This window comes from Diabrotica virgifera, chromosome 7 (genome assembly GCF_917563875.1).
Source record: "Diabrotica virgifera virgifera chromosome 7, PGI_DIABVI_V3a".
Lineage (NCBI taxonomy): Eukaryota > Metazoa > Arthropoda > Insecta > Coleoptera > Chrysomelidae > Diabrotica > Diabrotica virgifera.
Genome location: NC_065449.1, coordinates 46,749,642 through 46,770,265, shown reverse-complemented (window position 1 = coordinate 46,770,265; position 20,624 = coordinate 46,749,642). Strand labels below are relative to the sequence as shown.

The 20,624-nt window shown below is 33.5% G+C and overlaps 1 protein-coding gene across 2 annotated transcripts in view; it reads left to right on the top strand.

The window, feature by feature from the left end:
- Window positions 1-4,323: 4,323 nt before the first annotated feature.
- The window catches only part of LOC114334932 (odorant receptor 49b-like), a 45,865-nt gene continuing 29,564 nt past the window's right edge, over window positions 4,324-20,624 (top strand). For both annotated transcript variants that reach the window (XM_028285069.2, XM_028285068.2), the window contains exons 1-2: window positions 4,324-4,727; window positions 6,277-6,499. In XM_028285069.2, coding sequence (XP_028140870.2) covers window positions 4,491-4,727; window positions 6,277-6,499 — 460 coding nt within the window. In that variant the 5' untranslated portion in view covers window positions 4,324-4,490. The remainder of the gene's footprint in view (window positions 4,728-6,276; window positions 6,500-20,624) is intronic.

The following is a 20,624-nucleotide window of genomic DNA, read 5'->3' as shown; positions in this document are numbered from 1 at the left end:
CCAATCGATTAGCACATAAACTTAGCAGATTAGCAATAGGGTTTCCGTACGCGAAGGTCATGTCGTGTACAGTTGAAATATTCGTCATAAAACAGATTACAGTGACAATAGACTCCCATTCCTATATTCGATCGACTTGAAGAAGACCTTTGACAGAGTAAGACTTAAATATGTACTACATCCCTTAAAGACTGAACAAAAGAAACAACAACAATACATCATGGTTCAGAAAAGAAATAAAAGAGAAATGTAAAGAGAAGCGAGAAGCCTACATGCAGTATAAAACATCAAACACTCTAGAATCCAGAGACACCTATAGAAGAATACGAAATGAAACAAAGCAATTGGTAAAAAGAACAAAAAATGAACACTGGGAACAGTTTACAAAAAGGATGGAAAGCGACTTCTACGGAACACAAAAACGAATATGGAGATTCATAAGAAATTAACGGAAAAATGGCAGAATTGAATGAATACAATAACATATCAGCAAAAGAATGGGAAAGAGACTTGACGGAACTGTTTAAAAGAAAGGAAAATAATAATCAAAACAATAACCTACCTGAATTAAGACACGAAATAGAAATCAGTTTTCAGGAAGTAGAGATAGCCATAAATTCACTCAAAAACAGAAAGTCACCAGGACCAGACGGAATAACCAACGAGCTTCTAAAATACGGAGGAGAAAGTATATCCCTAGAGATGACAAAACTTACACAAAAACTAATATTGCACTGATATATAGAGAAATATCAGACACAAAGAGAAACAGCATAATGATACCAATGTTCAAGAAAGGAGACAAAGAAGACCCCAACAATTATAGAGGTATAAATCTACTGAACACTGCACTTAAGCTAACCACAAAAGTCCTAACTAACAAAATCAATAAACTAACAACTTTATCAGATGAACAACAAGGATTCAGATCCGGAAGATCCTGCGTAGACGCTGTATTTGTACTGAGACAAATCACAGAAAGGCCATTGAGTACAATAAACCAGCATATCTATGTTTTATAGACCTAACAAAGGCTTTCGATCGCATCCAAGTCGAAGACGTCTTACATTTACTGTACAGAAGAAACATACCAATCAATGTTATACAAACCATCAAAAACATCTATTTTCGTAATCGAATACAGGCAAAGATGAATGGAAAACTAACGCAGTTTATACCAGTACAAAGCGGAGTCAGGCAAGGTGACTCATTAAGCCCACTGCTCTTTAATATAATAATGAACGAAATAATAGAAGCAGTACGTAAAGGTCATGGTTACAGAATGGGGAACAAAGAAATCCAAATATTATATTATGCAGACGACGCCGCAATAATCGCCGAGATAGAAGACGATCTCCAAATATTAACACACATCTTCAATACAACAGCCAAAAAATAAAATATGATAATATCAGCAGAAAAAACTAAATGTATGACATCTAAATACCCACTACGATGTAAAATCGAAATTGATGGGAAAATAATAAAGCAGGAAGCAAGGTTTAGATATCTGGGAATAGATATAACCAGTTACGGAGATGTTGAAAGGGAAGTACGACAACAAAGCTTAAAAGCAAGTAAAGCGGCGGGATCCCTTAATGACACAATCTGGAAGTACAAACACCTAAGACAAGACACAAAAACAAGAATCTATAAAGCAGCAATTAGACCTATATTGGCATACACGGCGGAGACAAGATCTGACACATCTAAAACGAGACGGCTACTGAGATGAAAATACCCCGAACAACAGAGATGAAAACAACAGAGATGAAAATACTCCGACGAATATTAGGGAAAAGTCTGTTGGATAGGGACAGAAGCGAAAACATAAGAAGATCATGCAATGGAGAAGACATTAATGGATGGGCGACAAAACGGAAACAGGAATGGAACGAACACATTAGTAGAATGTCAGAGGATAGCATAGTACGAATAGCAAGAAATAAGTCACCAAATGGATGAAGAAGTATTGGCAGACCAAGAAAAAGGTGGTGCGATAACTTAAATAATTTAGGATGCTAATATTGAAGAAGAAACAGGCTTTAAAGCCTACATACAAGAAGGAAGAAGAAGAAGATCCCTTAAAGAGATCCCGCTGGATAATATTAAAACAATAATTGAAACCGTCTATAAAATAATGGATTTGAACAAATCTAACAATTAATTTTTAAAAGCGGAAGTCTAGATGCGGAAGAATAGATCGACAACTGAGAGAACCTACAGATACATGAAATAGAATAGGACAGGGGGATTCACCAGGCCCTATGCTGTTCAATCTAATTATGGATGAAGTCATAAAGAGCATCAATAACGAACGAGAGGGCACTATATAGAAAAAAAGAATGGAACAATCATCGGCATCGAAACAAGTATAGGCTGATAGGCAACAACCGCCGATAAACAAGTAAAATAGTAGAATAAAACAAAGATAATGACAAATCTGGTACCTAACCAGGACATCCATAATGCTAGACCAAAAATAGAACTCGTAGATAAATATAAAGACACGAAATTAGAATTAGCACGGATAATAATTAGGCCCAACAACTAAAAGAGAAGAATCGATTTTGGGTGGGTAGCGTATGGAAAACTAAGAGAAACTTTTAAAAGTGAGCTGCATATATTCCTGAAAAGAAAAGTGTTTAAAAATATTTCCTACCAATGTTGTCATTCGGAATAAAAACACGTACCTTAACAAAAGCTTCAGATCTCAAATTGAGGGTCACAGAGAGAAGAATGAAGCGATTCAAGCTAGGAATTACTCTACAAGACAAAGTAAAAAAAGATTAGGAGAAGAACCAATATGACTGACAAAATGAAGAAGGGTGGGACACATGGGCATTACCACCTACACGACTATTTAAGAAGGCTTAATAAAAAAAGGGATGCAAATAAGATAAATGTGGTTGAAAACACGAGAAAGAGGCCTATGTTCAGCATTAATTTTTTATGATCTTTTTATATTAGGAGAAATCGTGATAACATTTTATAATAATTAATAATATACTTATTTTGTTAATATGTAATAACTATCTTTTTATTATTAATATGTAGTTTGTAACGATATGATGCCAGAGCGAAGCGATGGGCCGGTCGACCAGAGACAACCGTAGGAGCAGCCGTGTTGGCGCATAGCACCGCTGGGGAAATTCAGTCATTGCTAGCGTGTTGAACTAGCAATGGCTCGACAGTTGTTGCTAGCGTGTAGAACTAGCACTAGCTGGATGGGCAAAGATGCACCGTTTGTGAGGTGGAACTATGCCTAGGCGGACGCCAATGTGGTGAAGTGGAGTCTTGCCATGACCGTTACCGCAGTGGGCGGTAGAAGCGAGGAGCGAGTGACTACGTGCCGCATTGAAGTGAAATGCGGTATATGCGGTATATGCGGATCGGAATATATGGCTATGTTGATTTAACGCAGGGAGATTTTTATTGTATATATTGTGCTGTTTATCGTATCATTTTAATGTTGCTATTATGATCGGATGACTGTCATAAAGTTTAATATTGTTTTTCCTTTTCAGAAGAAGGAATTATATTTTATTTTATTTGTTTTAAACTGTATATAATTATCTTAAATATGTTTACTTTATTTTTAACCTGTGTTTTACTGAGTCTGTCGTGCTGAAAGAGCTACCCGTTACAAATGGCGCCCGAGCAGGGAGCCAGGAAGCAGGTAGTCTTGAAGCGACAGCTCTGGGCTCCACAACCAGCCAAGCGAGGTGAGCTAGGCAGGCCGACCTGAGAACTGAGGCACCATGGTGAAGTGATCTCGCAAGCTAAGGCAGGCCAACTCGAGCCGCAAGGTGTACCGTGGTGAGGTAATTTGCGGCTCATAAGTAAACGGTGGCAAGCTTGGTGAGCGAGCTCCCGATTTTATATATTTGAATAGCGTGACTGTTGTGTAAACTTACACTGTGCTGAGGTGTAAGAACGTTTCGCATTATTGTTAATTTTGCTTTTCTTTTTCAGACGTCTATCCGAAGGACTTCGCTGCGACTCGGCGACGAATAGAATGATATTTTATTTTTATTTCTTTTGACCTGTAAATAATTAGATCGAATATATTTATTTTGTTTTAACCTGTGTTTTACTGAGTCTGTCGTATTAGAAGAGCTACCCATCACAAATTGGCCAATAAAATTTTATAAATGTTTTTAAATCTGTGCGCCAATGACATGAACATATAACCAACAAAACACAAAAGTTTTGGACCCTAAAATTACATATGATATACAATTACCCTATTATTATACGAAATCTACTTGTATAAATACACCTAAAAACGACAAAGTCATATACAAATATAAACAATGTCTCTCAAGTATGGTTATGCCGAAAATTTCTTCAAAGCCAATGACGTAGTCAAATATGTGGCAGGACTTGGACGTCCAGGAAAAAACATTAACTTCCTCCTACGTTTCGTCTATTATCTGTACGTATTCTTTATTTATTTTATTGGCTTCGCCTTCGTAGTGTATGAGTATATGATATTTAATGAAATGCTTAACAATATTTCCAAATTGCTGAGCTACATAGGAATGTGTTTAACTCATACTTTGGGCATGATAAAACTCAGTATATATGTTTTCTTTCAAAGAAGAGTTAATAAGATACGAAATAATTTACAAGACGATAGATTTAAGTATACATCTCTTAATGAAAATGGACCCAGCGCTTTGTATGCGGCTGAGATGAAGATCAGTTCAACAGTTGCTTTTTTAGTAAGTATGAATAGGCATATTCATAGAATAGGCAGAATAGGCAGAATATTATAATGTTTGATAAGTTATTTATAAAATATATTAATAAGTATGGCTCTAAAGCTATTTTCTTGTGCCATATTTTCTTCGGTGGCCTGCATTAGTGTCGAAGTTTGGAATCTTAATGTTGACCTATTGAGAAAGCTAGAAGCTTTTGAGATGTAGCTTTTCAGAATAATTTTGAAAATACCGTGGACCGATCATATTACGAAGGAAATGGTGTTGCACCGAATGGGAAGAGACAGAGAATTTTTGACCACCATTAAGAAGAGAAAAACAGCATATTTGGAGCACATACTTAGAAATAATAAGTACGAGTTGTTACAGCTAATTATGGAGGGTAAAGTCGAAGGAAAAAGGAGTCCTGATAGACGACAAAAATATCCTGGCTGAAAAACATTCGTGACTGGAACGGGTTAAAAGATAAGATTTTCAGAAAAGCAGAAGGTGTTGATTTGATGACGAATTTGCAATAGTTATAGCCAACCTTCATTAGTGAATTCAGCAATAGCAGAAGAAGAAGTTCTACATTGGTTAAATCATAGATGGAGACTAAGAGAATCAACATTTACACAGATAGCCAAGTGGCTATTCTGACAGAAAATGACCCACTCACCAAATCAAAATTGGTGAAGAATGCAAAGATCTCCTCAATAACCTGGGTTCCTCCTCCTCAGTCGTTTCCTCATTGCTGAGTGTCGTGATTTCCTATAATACGAGCAACTATCTCTTTCCAGTGGCTTCTATCCTGAGCTTCCCTCATGGATTCAGAGAATATTTTTCCACTGGCTTTCTGTACTTGATCCGTCCATCGAGTAGGTGAGCGACCTCTACTTCTGCGCCATTCAACGTTTCCCAAAATTATAAGTTTCTCAAGATTATCATCACTTCTTTTTGCAATATGGCCGAAAATGTTTAAGACGGTGGAGAGGCAAATAGAGGAAAGTCGAGTCTGAATGTTAAGCTCTTGGAGGACAGAGATTTGTTCTGTGTTCCGTCCATGAGATCCGAAGCATTCTTCTCCAGCACCACATTTCAAATGCGTCAATCCTTTTTTGTCGTCCGATTACACAATAACCTGGCAAAATACACCAAAGTGTCTTTAATGTGGGCGCATGGGAATGAACTAGCAGATCTGTTGGCAAAACCAGGCTCAAGAGAAACCTTTGAAGGCCCAGAACTTGTCGGTGGCACCATAAAGATACATACTACGAAAAAGAGGTTCAAAAATAGCTGATAAGGAATCATCAATAGAAAGGGAGAGTCATTCAGGGGCAAATCCAGACTAAAAAATAATCAAGAAAAACCTCTCGAATAATTTGATGAAGCTCAATAAACGAGAGACCAAAACGATCACTGAAATACTGCCATACACTGCCATGTGACTGCCATACACATTATATACCATTGCAGTGTGCTAACTAAAGTTTGAACCAGAAGAGATAATATCTATCGCGGGCAATCCGGTTGAATAAAATCTATTAAAAACTAATAAAAATTTGCATTTCAGACCCTAAGTATGTATGGTGGTGTTGGCGCATCTGCTCATGTATCAACCGTAATGGCTATAGACAAAGAAACGGAGGGTAATGATTTTATAGGCAACACAACTTGCTATGATGTGCTACCATATTACTTTGTTATTCCATTCCCTGCAGAAACAAAGGGAATGTGCATGCTAGCAGCTACTTTCATGGATATTGGATTTGCAACTTGGGCTTTTGTTATATCGTGTAAGTACAATAGTTATATTTTTATTATTATCTTTTCTATTCATAAGTGTAAAAAGGTGTCATAATGTCTTAACCCTTAACCACTAATGTGGGGTAAGTATGCCATAGCGCGCCAAAAATATATTTTGTTGTAAAAATTGTTGTATAAAAGATTCCTAGAACATCATCTGGGGACCTTCAAGTGGTGTGTAATTTTATCTGCTCCTGACTGCTGCAGGCGGGGCATTCATGATCTGATTTGTAGTACCTCTAGTGGTACGACAAGAGAGAGAGAGTGATATGTTGGATCTAAAGGGCCTCATTCATGATCTGATTTGTAGTATTACTAGTGGTACGACAAGAGAGAGAAAGTGATATGTTGGATCTAAAATCAGACCGTGAATGGGTTGTAGTACTACTAGTAATACCACTAGTGGTACGAATAGCGGTATTACAAAGAAAGTTGGAGCGTGAATGCCGATGTTGAATGTTGGATTAAAAATTTCCACTACACTGAGAGTCATAAGTTAAGGATATAGAAAATGTATGCTCATTTTTATAGTTTATTTTTTCGTGAACAGATTAACGGATTTCGCTCATTTTTGTTTTTATTATCTTAGATATTTCTTTAGTATTTACACAGTTGTGCAAAAATTTAATTAAACTTCTTTTTTGTACTTATACCGGGTGGAAGAAAAGTAATGTTTTTCTTATGTTAAGTTTGAAACACCCGGTAGAGAGAACGAGGTACAAATCTGTGTATAGATCGGAACCTTATTGTAGTCTTATGTTTTGTGAACATTTTGTTTTTTGAATCTCCCTGATATCTTTAGCTTTCTAAAGATAAAGAAAATAACAAAGAGAATAGGTTGTTTTACTCCTTACCATGTATTTTTACTGAAACAAAACTAAATTAACACTAACAAATAACAGTTAACAAAACTTTAAAAACAGAAAGGCACATAACGTAACGTTTTTCTTTAAACACTCTTTTTCTTTCGCACTATATATAGGAAATAATGTCGTCTTAGTGGTATGATAAGACGTGACCTCCTCACGTATCGCAGTCGTCAGTTAGAACACATATTAAATAGTAAAACGGTCTAGTTTCTTTGTTATTAAAGATATCAGAAAAATTTTAAAAATAAATGATTCACAAAAGATGAGACTACAACATAGTATCGATGCATAACCACCATTTTACCTCTTCCTCCCTAAAGGGTGTCTCAAACTTTAGTTTCGGTTAAAACACAAGTTAAAATACATAACCGTCTATTTTCTTTGTTTCTAAAGATATCAGGCACATTCAAAAAAAAAAATTCACCAAACATAAGACTACAATACGATTCCGATGCATTATTGTACCTCGTCCTCTCTACAGGATGTTTCAAACTTAACATAAGGAAAACATTTCTTTTCCTCCACCCAGTATAAGTACAAAAAAGAAATTTGACTAAATCTTTGCACAACTGTGATAATATTGTTCGTCCGCTATAACTTTTCCCATCTGTCACGATTCTTTTTCAAACAAATTAAGTCAAAACATAACGTCGATGTGTATATACATTTTGTATACTGTATACTATGTATATTATACTACACACATCGGCGTACGTTTCACTTTACGTTTTGACTTAATTTGTTTTAAAATGAATCGTGACGCATGGGAAAAGTTATAGCGAAACAATACTAAAGAAATATCTAAAATAGTAAAAAAAAAATTACCTGGATCCGTTAATCCGTTCACGAAAAAATCAACTATGAAAATGAGCATACATTTTCTATATCCCTAACTTATGCCTCGCAGTATATTACGTATGGGATGTCTACAAGTTTCTTTACGCAAACATTCCTATTTTGCAAATATTTAATAGAAAATAAACTGTCACAAAAATTACCCTTATTAAAATACACGATTATTTATTATCTACTTTTTGTTGGGACCAATCATTTTCCTTTTTGTAAATAAAGACCAGTTTCTTATTAATCTAAAACTATTTTCTTTTGGCATCTTACGCAAATTTACTATTCATTTTTAAATGCAAATCCCAGCTCCAGTTTAGTTTACTAAAATAGAATATAACTACCCTACGTCTTAAAAAGTCGTAAAAATTACAAGAGTCGTAAAAATTAATTAGTTCATATCAGCCCTAGAAAAATGATAGAGAAACGAAACTTATGGCATGCTTAATAATTATGAAACCTCAACTTATGTACCCAAATCCTCCGAATTATATTTTGCAGAGACTTTACTGGATACATTTTTTAGTGTACACCACCGTGAAAACAGATGGCTGAAAGGTAAGACCTTTTTTGGCGGCTAGAAAGATAAAATGTTGGATGGTGAATGGTGTTGTAGTACGACTAGAGGGACCACAAAGTAGTATCACTCTCTCTCTCTCTCTTGTCGTACCACTAGTGGTACTACAAATCAGAGCGTGAATGCCCCGTTTAAAATCAGACCGTGAATGGGTTGTAGTACTACTAGTAATACCAGTGGTACGACTAGTGTTATTACTAAGAAAGTTGGAGCGTGAATGCCGATGTTGGATGTTGGATTAAAAATTTCCACTACACTGAGAGTCATAAGTTAAGGATATAGAAAATGTATGCTCATTTTCATAGGTGATTTTTTCGTGAACGGATTAATGGATTTCGCTAATTTTTGTTTTTATTATCTTAGATATTTCTTTAGTATTTACACAGTTGTGCAGAAATTTAATTAAACTTCTTTTTTGTACTTATACCGGGTGGAAGAAAAGTAATGTTTTTCTTATGTTAAGTTTGAAACACCCTGTAGGGAGAACTAGGTACAAATCTATGTATAGATCGGAATCGTATTGTAGTCTTATGTTTTGTAAACATTTTGTTTTTTGAATCTCTCTGATATATTTAGCTTTTTAAAGATAAAGAAAATAACAAAGAAAATAGGTGGTTTTACTCCTTAACATGTATTTTTACTGAAACAAAACTAAATTAACACTAACAAATAACAGTTAACAAAACTTTAAAAACAGAAAGGCACATAACCTAAACGATTGTCGATCAGGTAAGTGGTATCCACAGCACAACATAAGAGAGACAAGATTGTTTAATGGAGGCTCTATGATGTTTTGGGGTGGAATTTCCCTGAAAGTAATACGGATTCGGTGTCTACCTGGAGGCTCTTTAAATATTGAGAGTTACATTACACATATTATTTTTCCTTGAACACTCTTTTTCTTTCGCACTATATGTAGGAAATAATGTCGTCTTAGTGGTATGATAAGACATGACCTCCTGACGTATCGCAGTCGTCAGTTAAAACATATTAAAAAGTAAAACCGTCTAGTTTCTTTGTTATTAAAGATATCAGAAAAATAAAAAAAAAAGATTCACAAAAGATGAGACTACAACATAGTATCGATGCATAACCACCATTTTACCTCTTCCTCCCTAAAGGGTGTCTGAAACTTTTGTTTCGGTTAAAACACAAGTTAAAATACAAAACCGTCTATTTTCTTTATTTCTAAAGATATCAGGCACATTCAAAAAAAAATTCACCAAACATAAGACTATAATACGATTCCGATGCATACTCATTATTGTACCTTGTCCTCCCTACAGGGTGTTTCAAACTTAACATAAGAAAAACATTTCTTTTTCTCCACCCAGTATAAGTACAAAAAAGAAGTTTGAGCAAATCTTTGCACAACTGTGTTAATATTGTTCGTCCGCTATAACTTTCCCCATGCGTCACGATTCTTTTTCAAACAAATTAAGTCAAAACATAAAGTGAAACGAACGTCGATGTGTATATACTTTTTGTATACTGTATACTATGTATATTATACTACACACATCGGCGTACGTTTCACTTTGTTTTGATTTAATTTGTTTTAAAATGAATCGTGACGCATGGGAAAAGTTATAGCGAAACAATACTAAAGAAATATCTAAAATAGTAAAAAAATTAGCGGGATCCGTTAATCCGTTCACGAAAAAATTATCTATGAAAATGAGCATAAATTTTCTATATCCCTAACTTATGCCTCGCAATATATTACGTAGGGGATGTCTACAAGTTTCTTTACGCAAACATTCCTAGTTTGCAAATATTTAATAGAAAATAAACTGTCACAAAAATTACCCTTATTAAAATACACGATTATTTATTATCTACTTTTTGTTGGGACCAATAATTTTCCTTTCTGTAAATAAAGACCAGTTTCTTATTAATCTAAAACTATTTTCTTTTGGCATCTTATGCAAATTTACTATTCAGTTTTAAATGCAAATCCGAGCTCCAGTTTAGTTTTTTTTAAATAGAATATAACTACCCTACATCTTAAAAAGTCGTAAAAATTACAAGAGTCGTAAAAATTAATTAGTTCATATCAGCCCTAGACAAATGATAGAGAAACGAAACTTATGGCATGCTTAATTATGAAACCTCAACTCATGTACCCCAATTTTTAAAAACACAAATCCTCCGAATTATATTTTGCATAGACTTTACTCGATACATTTTTTAGTGTACACCACTGTGAAAACAGGTGGCTGAAAGGTAAGACCTTTGTTGGCGGCTAGAAAGATAAAATTTGGGTGGTGAATGGTGTTGTAGTACGACTAGAGGTACCACAAAGTAGTATCACTCTCTCTCTTGTCGTACCACTAGAGGTACTACAAATCAGAGCGTGAATGCCCCGTATTTAGTCTTTGAACTACTTTGACGTAAAATTTTCTTGCGGTATCACGTACCACATGTAAGTAGGGATGGGAAAAACCTACCGGTTCCTACCGGTTTTAACCTAAAACCTGTTTTTTACTTCGCAATAACCGGTTTTACCGGTTGTTTTTTTGTCCCGGTTATAACCGGTTTTTTTTTAAAGTAAAAACCGGTTATTAGGTTTTTACGGTGATTAGGATTAGGTTAGGTATTATTTAGGATCCCAATCATAATTATTATTCTCAAGTAATTATTCCAAACAAAACCATAATTCAAATTTTATTTTATAAATACAGAAGCAAACTGAAAGTGCAAACTCACATCAGCCAGAAACAATTAAGTTTTATTATAATATTTGGTTTTTTTTTTGTGTGAATTTGATGGCCTTGGCTGAGCCAATTAGCCAGACATTTTATTTTAAAAACAAATATTTTTTTTTCAATCAGAGGAATTTTTTTGTATTTTTAACACTAAATATATGTACATAATAAACTAACATACTACTATCTAAATAAATACATTATTTTGGATGTAAATATTTTTTTTGTATATATTTATTTTTTTTTGTATATATATATATATTTTTTTATATACAGGGTGTCCAGAAACTCTACCGACAAACGAAGACAGGAAATTCCTCAGATAATTTTAAGGCAATTTAACCCAATTCACCTAGTCCGAAAATGCTTCCTAAGGGAGCTAGAGCTCTTTGAAGATGGCGTCATGAAATTAGTTTTTCTTAAATACCTCCAGAACGCTTCTATTTAGAAAAACGAAAATTGGTATGCATATTTACTTTTCAGAGGTGAATCGATTCCATCTATTGCAAATTTCTAGTACCGGTCATAGGCGTGCGTTTTGGGTAGAGCAACGGGTATTTTATCGCATAACTTTTTTGTCCTTAACTTTTATGCTTTTTTGACACCTGATTATTAAATTGTGAGGTATTCTAGTACTAAAAGGTACTCTTCATTTAAGTCGGTAGGACACACCGTTTTCTAGAAAAATCGATTTGAAAATTTTTCGTTGTTGGAATTTGAAAAAAAATTGAAAGAACTTTTCAACAAAAAACGAAATATTTTACCAACATAAAGTAAGAGTAACTTTTAGTACTCGAATACCTCATAATTTAATAATCTAGTGTCAAAAATGCTCAAAAATTCAAGACAAAAAAGTTATGCTATAAAATAACTGTTGACCTACCCAAAACGGACGCCTATGACCAGTACTAGAAATTCGCAATTAATGAAATCGATTTATCTCTGGAATATAAATAAATGTACCAGTTTTCATCTTTCTAAACAGTTTTCTTTGTGAAATTTTTTTTTAATTCAAAAAGCGAAAAGTTTTTAAATCGATTTTTCTAGAAAACGGTGTGTCCAACCTTTTAGTACTAAAATAATTCCCAATTTAATAATCCAGTATCAGAAATGCATAAAAGTTAGAGATAAAAAAGTTATGCGATAAAGTAACCGCTGTCCTACCCAAAACGGACGCCTATGATCGGTACTAGAAATTTGAAATGGATGAATTAGATTTATATCTTGAAGATAAATACGCGTACCAATTTTTGTTTTTCTAAATAGAAGCATTCTGGAGGTATTTAAGAAAAACTAATTACAAGACGCCATCTTCAAAGAGCTCTAGTTCCCTTAGGAAGCATTTTCGGACTAAGTAAATTGGGTTAAATTATCTTAAAATTATGTGAAGAATCTCCTGTCTTCATTTGTCGGTAGAGTTTCTGGACACCCTGTATATATGTATATTTTTAATTGTTTTTTTTTTACTACGCTAAGACATAAACCCGATTTAACTTCGCGGAGGTTTACATCTTCTTAGTTTTTTTTCTCTCTTTTTTCTCTTTTTTTTTGCTCTTTTTTTTTCTTTCTTTTTATAAAGCGATAAAAAAATGATAAATAATAAATAAAAATAATAATAAATTTTTTTATAAAAATTTTTTTTTAATATTTGGTTGAAAAGGTATTTGTAACATCATCAATTTTTTACAGTTGACTCTTGACATTGAAAGTGGGTGAATGACTTTTTGTGATTACCAAAAATAATATTCTGACTATGAATATCGAATTACCGATTACGAATACGAATCTCCAAGGATTTCCCTACGTTTTCAAAACGATACACCCATACAGGAAGTATTAAATGAGTTAAAATGTACCTATTATACAAATATACAAACGTGTTAAAAGAAATAAATGATAATTTTTTTTGATGTTAGTAAAAATAAAAGATAAATTGCATTATTTAATTTATTTTTAAGTAAAATATTTATGTTGATATTATTTTTTTTTAATTTCATTTGAAAGAGTCTGGGAAATTTTTTATAAGTTGAAATGGTTGGGTTAAATTGTATATTATTGCAATATGTATATTAATCTTACTCTATATTATATTTAATAATAATCAATAAATATATAATAATAATAAAATAAGAAATTAATATACGCAATAATTAATAGAATAAAATGATTTTATTAAAAATTGTGTTTTATTTATATTGATATTGATGTTCTTTCGATAGTACTAATTTTGATCATATTGATATCGAGTATCGAGTCGAGTGGAGTATCGCAAACTAAAGTGCATTGTAAATGTAACATTGTAATAACTTATGGATTAAAAAAAAACCGAAAACCGGTTTTTGCAAAAACCGGTTTTTTTGGCCGGTTATAACCGCCAGGTTAAACCGTAAGCAAAAAAAACCGGTAATACCGAAAACCGGTGTTTTGTCAAAAACCGGCATCCCTATTGTTTACGTTTCTATAGTTAAAAGCAGTCCAGTGTATTCTTTCGCTATTAGTATGGCAGCAAGTTCATTTAGTTGTTCTGCATTCAAGTGCTTTCAATATTATTTTATTATTTTTTAATGACCAATACTCAAAATTTTTTTATAATCCGGTTTTAAAGGATTTTGTAAGAACCTCCACCATTTTTTTAATATCAGGTATGCGTTCATAATTTTCTTGTAAAAATAAAGTTTATTATATTTAGAGCAGTATTTTATTCGATAGTGCGGCAGATTCGTGCAAATATTATAAGAATTGTGCATTTAATGATAGAAGCATATAATTTGGACCACATATACTACACATATAAAGGTTCAAATTTAAATAGGAGGCCATCCCAGATTTTGTCTTTTACAAAAATGGCGGGATTCAAAATCGCGACTATACATAATATGTGACTAATAGCATGATAACTTTTGAACGAGACTTCAGATTTCAACCAAATTTGGTATGTAGGTTCTTTTTTTAATGTATAAGATCGAGGTCTTGAGCCGGAAAAATCGGTGTACCAGAAGTTGTGCTTTTCCTGGTTTTTATGTAAAAATATGTTGTTTTTTTTCAATTATTTCACCCTGTATGTATTATTTTTTCAAATAGTTAATACGGCCATTAAAAAGAGCGTAAAAATATTTTTTAGGAAATATTTTTAACTTTTTAGTTATGTTAATTGCCATTTATTAAGTGCAAAACGTATCTTCACATGTACCTATATGCGGCAGATTCGTGCAAATATTATAAGAATAATTGTGCATTCAATGGTAGAAGCATATAATTTGGACCACATATACTACACATATCGAGGTTCAAAATTAGATACGAGGCCATCTCAGTTTTTGTTCCTTTTACAAAAATGCCGGCCATTCAAAATGGCGACTATACATATGTGACTAATATCACGATGTCTTTTGAACGAGATGTCAATTTCAACCAAATTTGGTATATAGGTTCTTTTTTATGAATAATAGCGAGATCTTGAACCGGAAGAATCGGTTTACCAGAATTTGTGTTTTTACTGTTTTTTTTTATGCAAAAATATGTTGTTTCTTTTTCAATTCTTTCACCCTGTATATACTAATTTTTCAAAAAGGTGATACCGGCGTTGAAAATATCGTAAAAATATTTTTTAGGAAATAGCGTAAAAATATTTTTTAGGAAATATTTTGAACCCTTTAGTTATATTAATTACCATTTAATACATGCATAACCTATATTCACATGTAGGTACCTATGTGCGGCAGATTCGTGCAAATAATAATGTAAGAATTCCTCCTCCTCTATCCTTTATCCTTCGTAAGGATGTGGTGACGTTATGGTATTTGACGAATGGTTGCTATCCATTCTTCTCTCTCCTGGGCGCGGTGTGCTGCCTCAGACAGAGAGTAACCGGTGGCGCATTTTATTTGGTCTGACCATCGGAGTGGCGATCTTTCTCGAGTTCTTTTACCCTCTACCTTGCCTTCAACCACCAACCTCTCCATGCTTTCTCTTCGTCTGATAATGTGTCCAAAGTACTTCAATATATTTTGGTTGATGATGGTGGTAAGCCTAGTGTTGAAGAATTATTGTGCATTTAATGGTAGAAGCATATAATTTGGACCACACATACTACACATACAAAGATTCAAATTTAGATATGAGGCCATCTCAGATTTAGTCGTTTACAAAAATGGCAGGCATTCAAAATGAATCTGCCGCCCATAGTACATGTGAACATACCTTATGCATTTATTAAATGGTAATTAACACAACTGAAAAGTTCAAAATATTTCTTAAAAAATATATTTACACTCTTTTCAACGGAGTTATTACCTTTTTGAAAAATTTATATATACATGGTGAAAGAATTGAAAAAAAACAACATATTATTATTATTATTATTATTATTACATAGAAATAAGGGCTGGGGTCATGGAGACCCATAAGCCCATTTACAAGATAAATGAAATAGTACCTACATTACAAAAATTAGTTTCGCAAATAAACTATAGACTAATAGATTGTGCACAACACTAATCAGTTTACAAACAGATAACTGTCTAGTTGATTTTTGAAAACATTTATAGATGGAGAATTTATAATTTCCGTTGGGAGACTGTTCCATATACTAAAAATACGATTACACAGAAAATGTTGGCGCCTTATCGATGAAAAGGGTTCCTTCTTCAATTTCAAACTATGTCCACGTAGTCTGCCGTGATCATCTAAAATAAACAAGTTTTGCAAATCTCCATATCCATACTTTAAAATTCGAAAGGTGATAATTAAGTCACCACGGAGTCGACGAGCTTCAAAAGTTGGTGACCCTGCTAAAGAAAGTCTTTGTTGGTAATCTGGCCTTCTTCGTTTGAAAGATAGTCTGGTGGCCTTCTTTTGGATATTTTCGAGAAGAGTTCTATCGCGCACTAATTCTGGGCACCAAACCGTTCCACAGTACTCCAGTAGGGGTCGGACATAAGTTTTATACAAACGGATAGAACCCGAAAATGATATTTTTGTAAAAGTCTTACTAAGAAGGTATAACTTACTATTCGCTTTTTTAGTAACGTTTGAAATATGCTCCGACCAACTCAAATTTTCAGTAATTGTTACACCAAGGTCACTATATGATTCCACGGTATCCAGTAAATGCCCGTCTATCGAGTAAGACAAACGAGGGTTATTTTTTCCCAAATGTAAAACCACACACTTATCTCTATTTAGAGGTAACATCCAATCCGAACACCACTTGAAGATCGAATCTAAGTCACTTTGTAAGTCTTGCCCATTGAAAAGTGGGTCAGCAAATATTTTTGTATCGTCTGCGTAGAAAGCTTTCTTAGATTTGATATGAGATTCAAGATCACTGGCATACAACACAAATAGTAGTGGACCCAAAACAGATCCTTGTGGAACACCACTTAAAACCGGTTTTTTAGATGACAGCGACTTGCCAACTCTAACACAAAACTCCCGATTTGTTAAAAAATCATTAATCCACTCAAGAAGTTGTCCGCGAATGCCGAAATGTTCCAGTTTATACATCAATTTTCTTCTTGGTACTCGATCAAATGCTTTTGCAAAGTCTAAATATATTACGTCCACAGGTCGTTTTTTATCCAATGCTGCTGTCCATTCATTAACACACCACAGTAAATTAGTCATGGTTGATCTACTTTTCACAAAGCCATGTTGTTGTAGAGGAATAATATTTTCTCGAAGTAAAAATTCTGAAAGACACTCTGTGATTATTGATTCCATAACTTTACAAATAACAGGTGTAAGGCTTATTGGTCTGTAATTATTGGGATCTAACTTATTTCCTTTTTTAAATATAGGTGTCACCGAAGCGCTTTTCCAAGTTGAAGGCAAAGAGTGTGCATTAAAAGATGAACGCATCATTAGTGATAGTGGAACAGAAAGGACATCTGAACATTTTTTCAAAAATAATGTAGAGATTTTATCGGGCCCTGGAGATGAGTTGTTTTTTAACTTGTCAATATGGCGCTGAATTATTTCAGGTGAAAAATCGATATAATCAATTTTGGGAATAACTCGTGGATTACTGATTATAGGAAACTGATTTTGAGACGGTTCAATAGCAAAAACTTTAGAAAATGTATCTGCGAGAATGTTAGCGACCTCATACGTATTCTGACAAATCGTTTCATTATTCTTTTTTAACAGTGAAATGGACACTTTAGAAGACATAGCAGACCTAACATATTTATACAGTTTTTTAGAGTCGCTGCAGCTTACAATAGATTCTTCATATGACATTCTGGCTTCATTAATATACTTTTTTAAAATTCCTGTGTAGTTTTTGTGAGTTTGCAAGTCACGTGTATCACCTGTACGTTTATATTTTCGCCATAACTTTCTTTTGTGTCTTATAAGTGATATCAATTCACCGTTAATCCATGGCTTAAGTTTGTTCCTATAGTAAGTTTTTTTTGTAGTGTTGAGTCTTTTGTAGTTCTCAATGATGTTTATGAAATTATTCCAAACTTCTTCCGGATGTTCTAGACTTCCCAGTAATAACGGCCAATCAACATCACGCAATTGAAGAGAGAGGTTTTCAAAATTTGTTATTTCATGTATAACTGTATTTTCACTAAGATGATTATATTCCGTAATAAACTGTATGTTTGTCGTGATAACTACATGATCAGAATTGCCGACTGGAGTGCGAATCACCGGATCTGTAAGCAATTGGTCATCATTTGTAAAAATCAAATCTTACGTTGATGGCAAATTGTTTATTCTGAAACGAGTTGGATTGGTAATCAATTGGTGTAGATTAGAACTTTGAACAAAGTTTGTAAAAATGTTTCTCGCATTTGTTTGTTCATTGCTTATAATAGTCAAAGGCCAAGAGATATCGGCAAAATTGAAATCACCAAATAAGACAAGGTTTTCAAGGTTTGAAAGGTATTCCATTTTTTCAATCAGGATTCGGTCATCCTCTAGGACAGTACTACCTGGACGATATAGGCACGCCAAGTGAATAACAAGTGAATTAAGAGAAATTTTTAAACATAAAAGTTCAATGTTAGGTACAACAACATCCAGATGAGCAACAGAAAAAGTTTCAGAAATTTCTAATGACAGGTATATGCACACTCCTCCCCCTCTTCGATTCCTGCGATCAAATCTGTAAAGAGAGTATCCATCTATATTGTATAAATTGTCAGAATCTTTTTGTGTCAGCCAAGTCTCGGTGATTAGTATTATTTTAGGTTTTAAATCCTGAATATAACATAATAGTTCATTAAATTTAGAATGTAATGTCGCTAAATTGGTATAAAAGCAGAGCCAGTCGCAAAAGCAGGTTTTTTTAATATTATTGTCGAAAATTAGTAATTTTTGGTATACCACGTATGTATTTTATTGTTAAATTTTGCTCTCCGTTTTCTTTTCTAGTCTCTAACTCAGATCGCAATTTTTTTAAAACGTTAACTTGCATAGGTGTCTTATCGTCAACAATGGATACATTTTTTGTTTTTGATTTTTCTAAGAGTTTCCTTTTATTTCGTAGAATTTGCTTAGCTTCATACTCATTATTCATTATCATTTTAATCATTCTAGGAAATCTATCACCAACTTTGCCTACTCTAAAGAAAGTAACCGGAGTAGCATTACATTCTACAGTCGATAAAATTTCCTGCAAAAATTTTTTGTCTTCATCTTTTTTAGTTTGAATATCACCTGTAGATTCTGGTACGCCTCTGACGATAACATTTTTGGCACGATTAATACGATCGACGGCTTCATTGGCGATATTTTCAGCAAATTGTGGTGACGAATGTTGGTCAGCGGATGATAATTTAATTTCTAGATCATTGAATTTCGTTGAAATTTCAGCGACCTTTTCATCTATTTGACTAATTTTTAATTGTAAATCATCATTATATTCCTTAAGAATGGATTTTAAATTGGAAAATGCTTCAATATTGCTTGAGCAGCCGTTACAAATAATTTTAATTCCTCGCACCTTACATCTGGTTATGCGATCGTCTTGGAGAAGCTCGGTACATGCTAGGTGAATTCCTCTTTTACAGGCATCACATTGTAGGGCCGAACGTTCACGTTCGTCTATCGCTTTCAAACAATTAGCGCAGGTTTGACTAGTTGGCATGGTGGGAGTGATAGATAATAATTAATGTAAATAATGTAAATATATCTGACCTTGCAATACGATGAATTTAATAACACACAGGCCTGGATGCACTTTTCTGGAGCCAAATTCACCAAACTGACTGGATAACACTTTAACTTATGTGCACTACTTTTAAAAATTTAATTTCAGATAGTTTACCACTGCTAATTCCAAAATTAAACGGACTATCAAAATAACGTTTGTACCTTTCAACAGATACTCCACTAATTTCTATTATTGCATAAAAAACAATAAAACCACAAATTCTGGTAAATCGATTCTTTCGGTTCAAGACCTCGATATTATTCATCAAAAAAGAACCTATATACCAAATTTGGTTGAAATGTGACGTTTCGTTCAAAAGTTATCGTGCTATTAGTCACATATGACTCTTACTTACATAAGCGTAAACAAATTGTTCAGATTGACGAAATGACTTCCTCGTCTAGTGAAATAAAGTCAGGTGTACCTCAGGGAAGTATTTTGGGTCCATAATTATTTAGTTTGTATACATCAACATTTCATAAATGTCGTAACTACTGCAACTATCACTCATATGCGGATGATACGCAAATTTATTTGTCATTTGAACATTCTAATGTATTAGAAGCTGTTGAACGCCTAAAAACTGATTTGTTCAATATTTACAAAACGGCTACTGACCATGCACTTAAAATTACCCATCAAAATATGTAGCATTATTGTTTTGCAATGAAAATATACGTGAACATATTGGCTAACGTTTCACTTGAAATCAATGGTACAAATATTCCTATAAAATTAAATTCTAAAAACTTAGGCCTTTTATTGGATTCGAGACTAAGGTTTAAAGAACATATAGGTATCTCTTAAATTGAAGGCAGCTTATGCAACTTTAAAAATGATTTATGCACAAAGACATTGTTTATCACAGGACGTCAAAAAGCTTTTATGCGATTCATTAGTTTTATCGCACTTTAATCACTGCGACGTTGTATATTCTCTTCAGCCCCAAGAAAA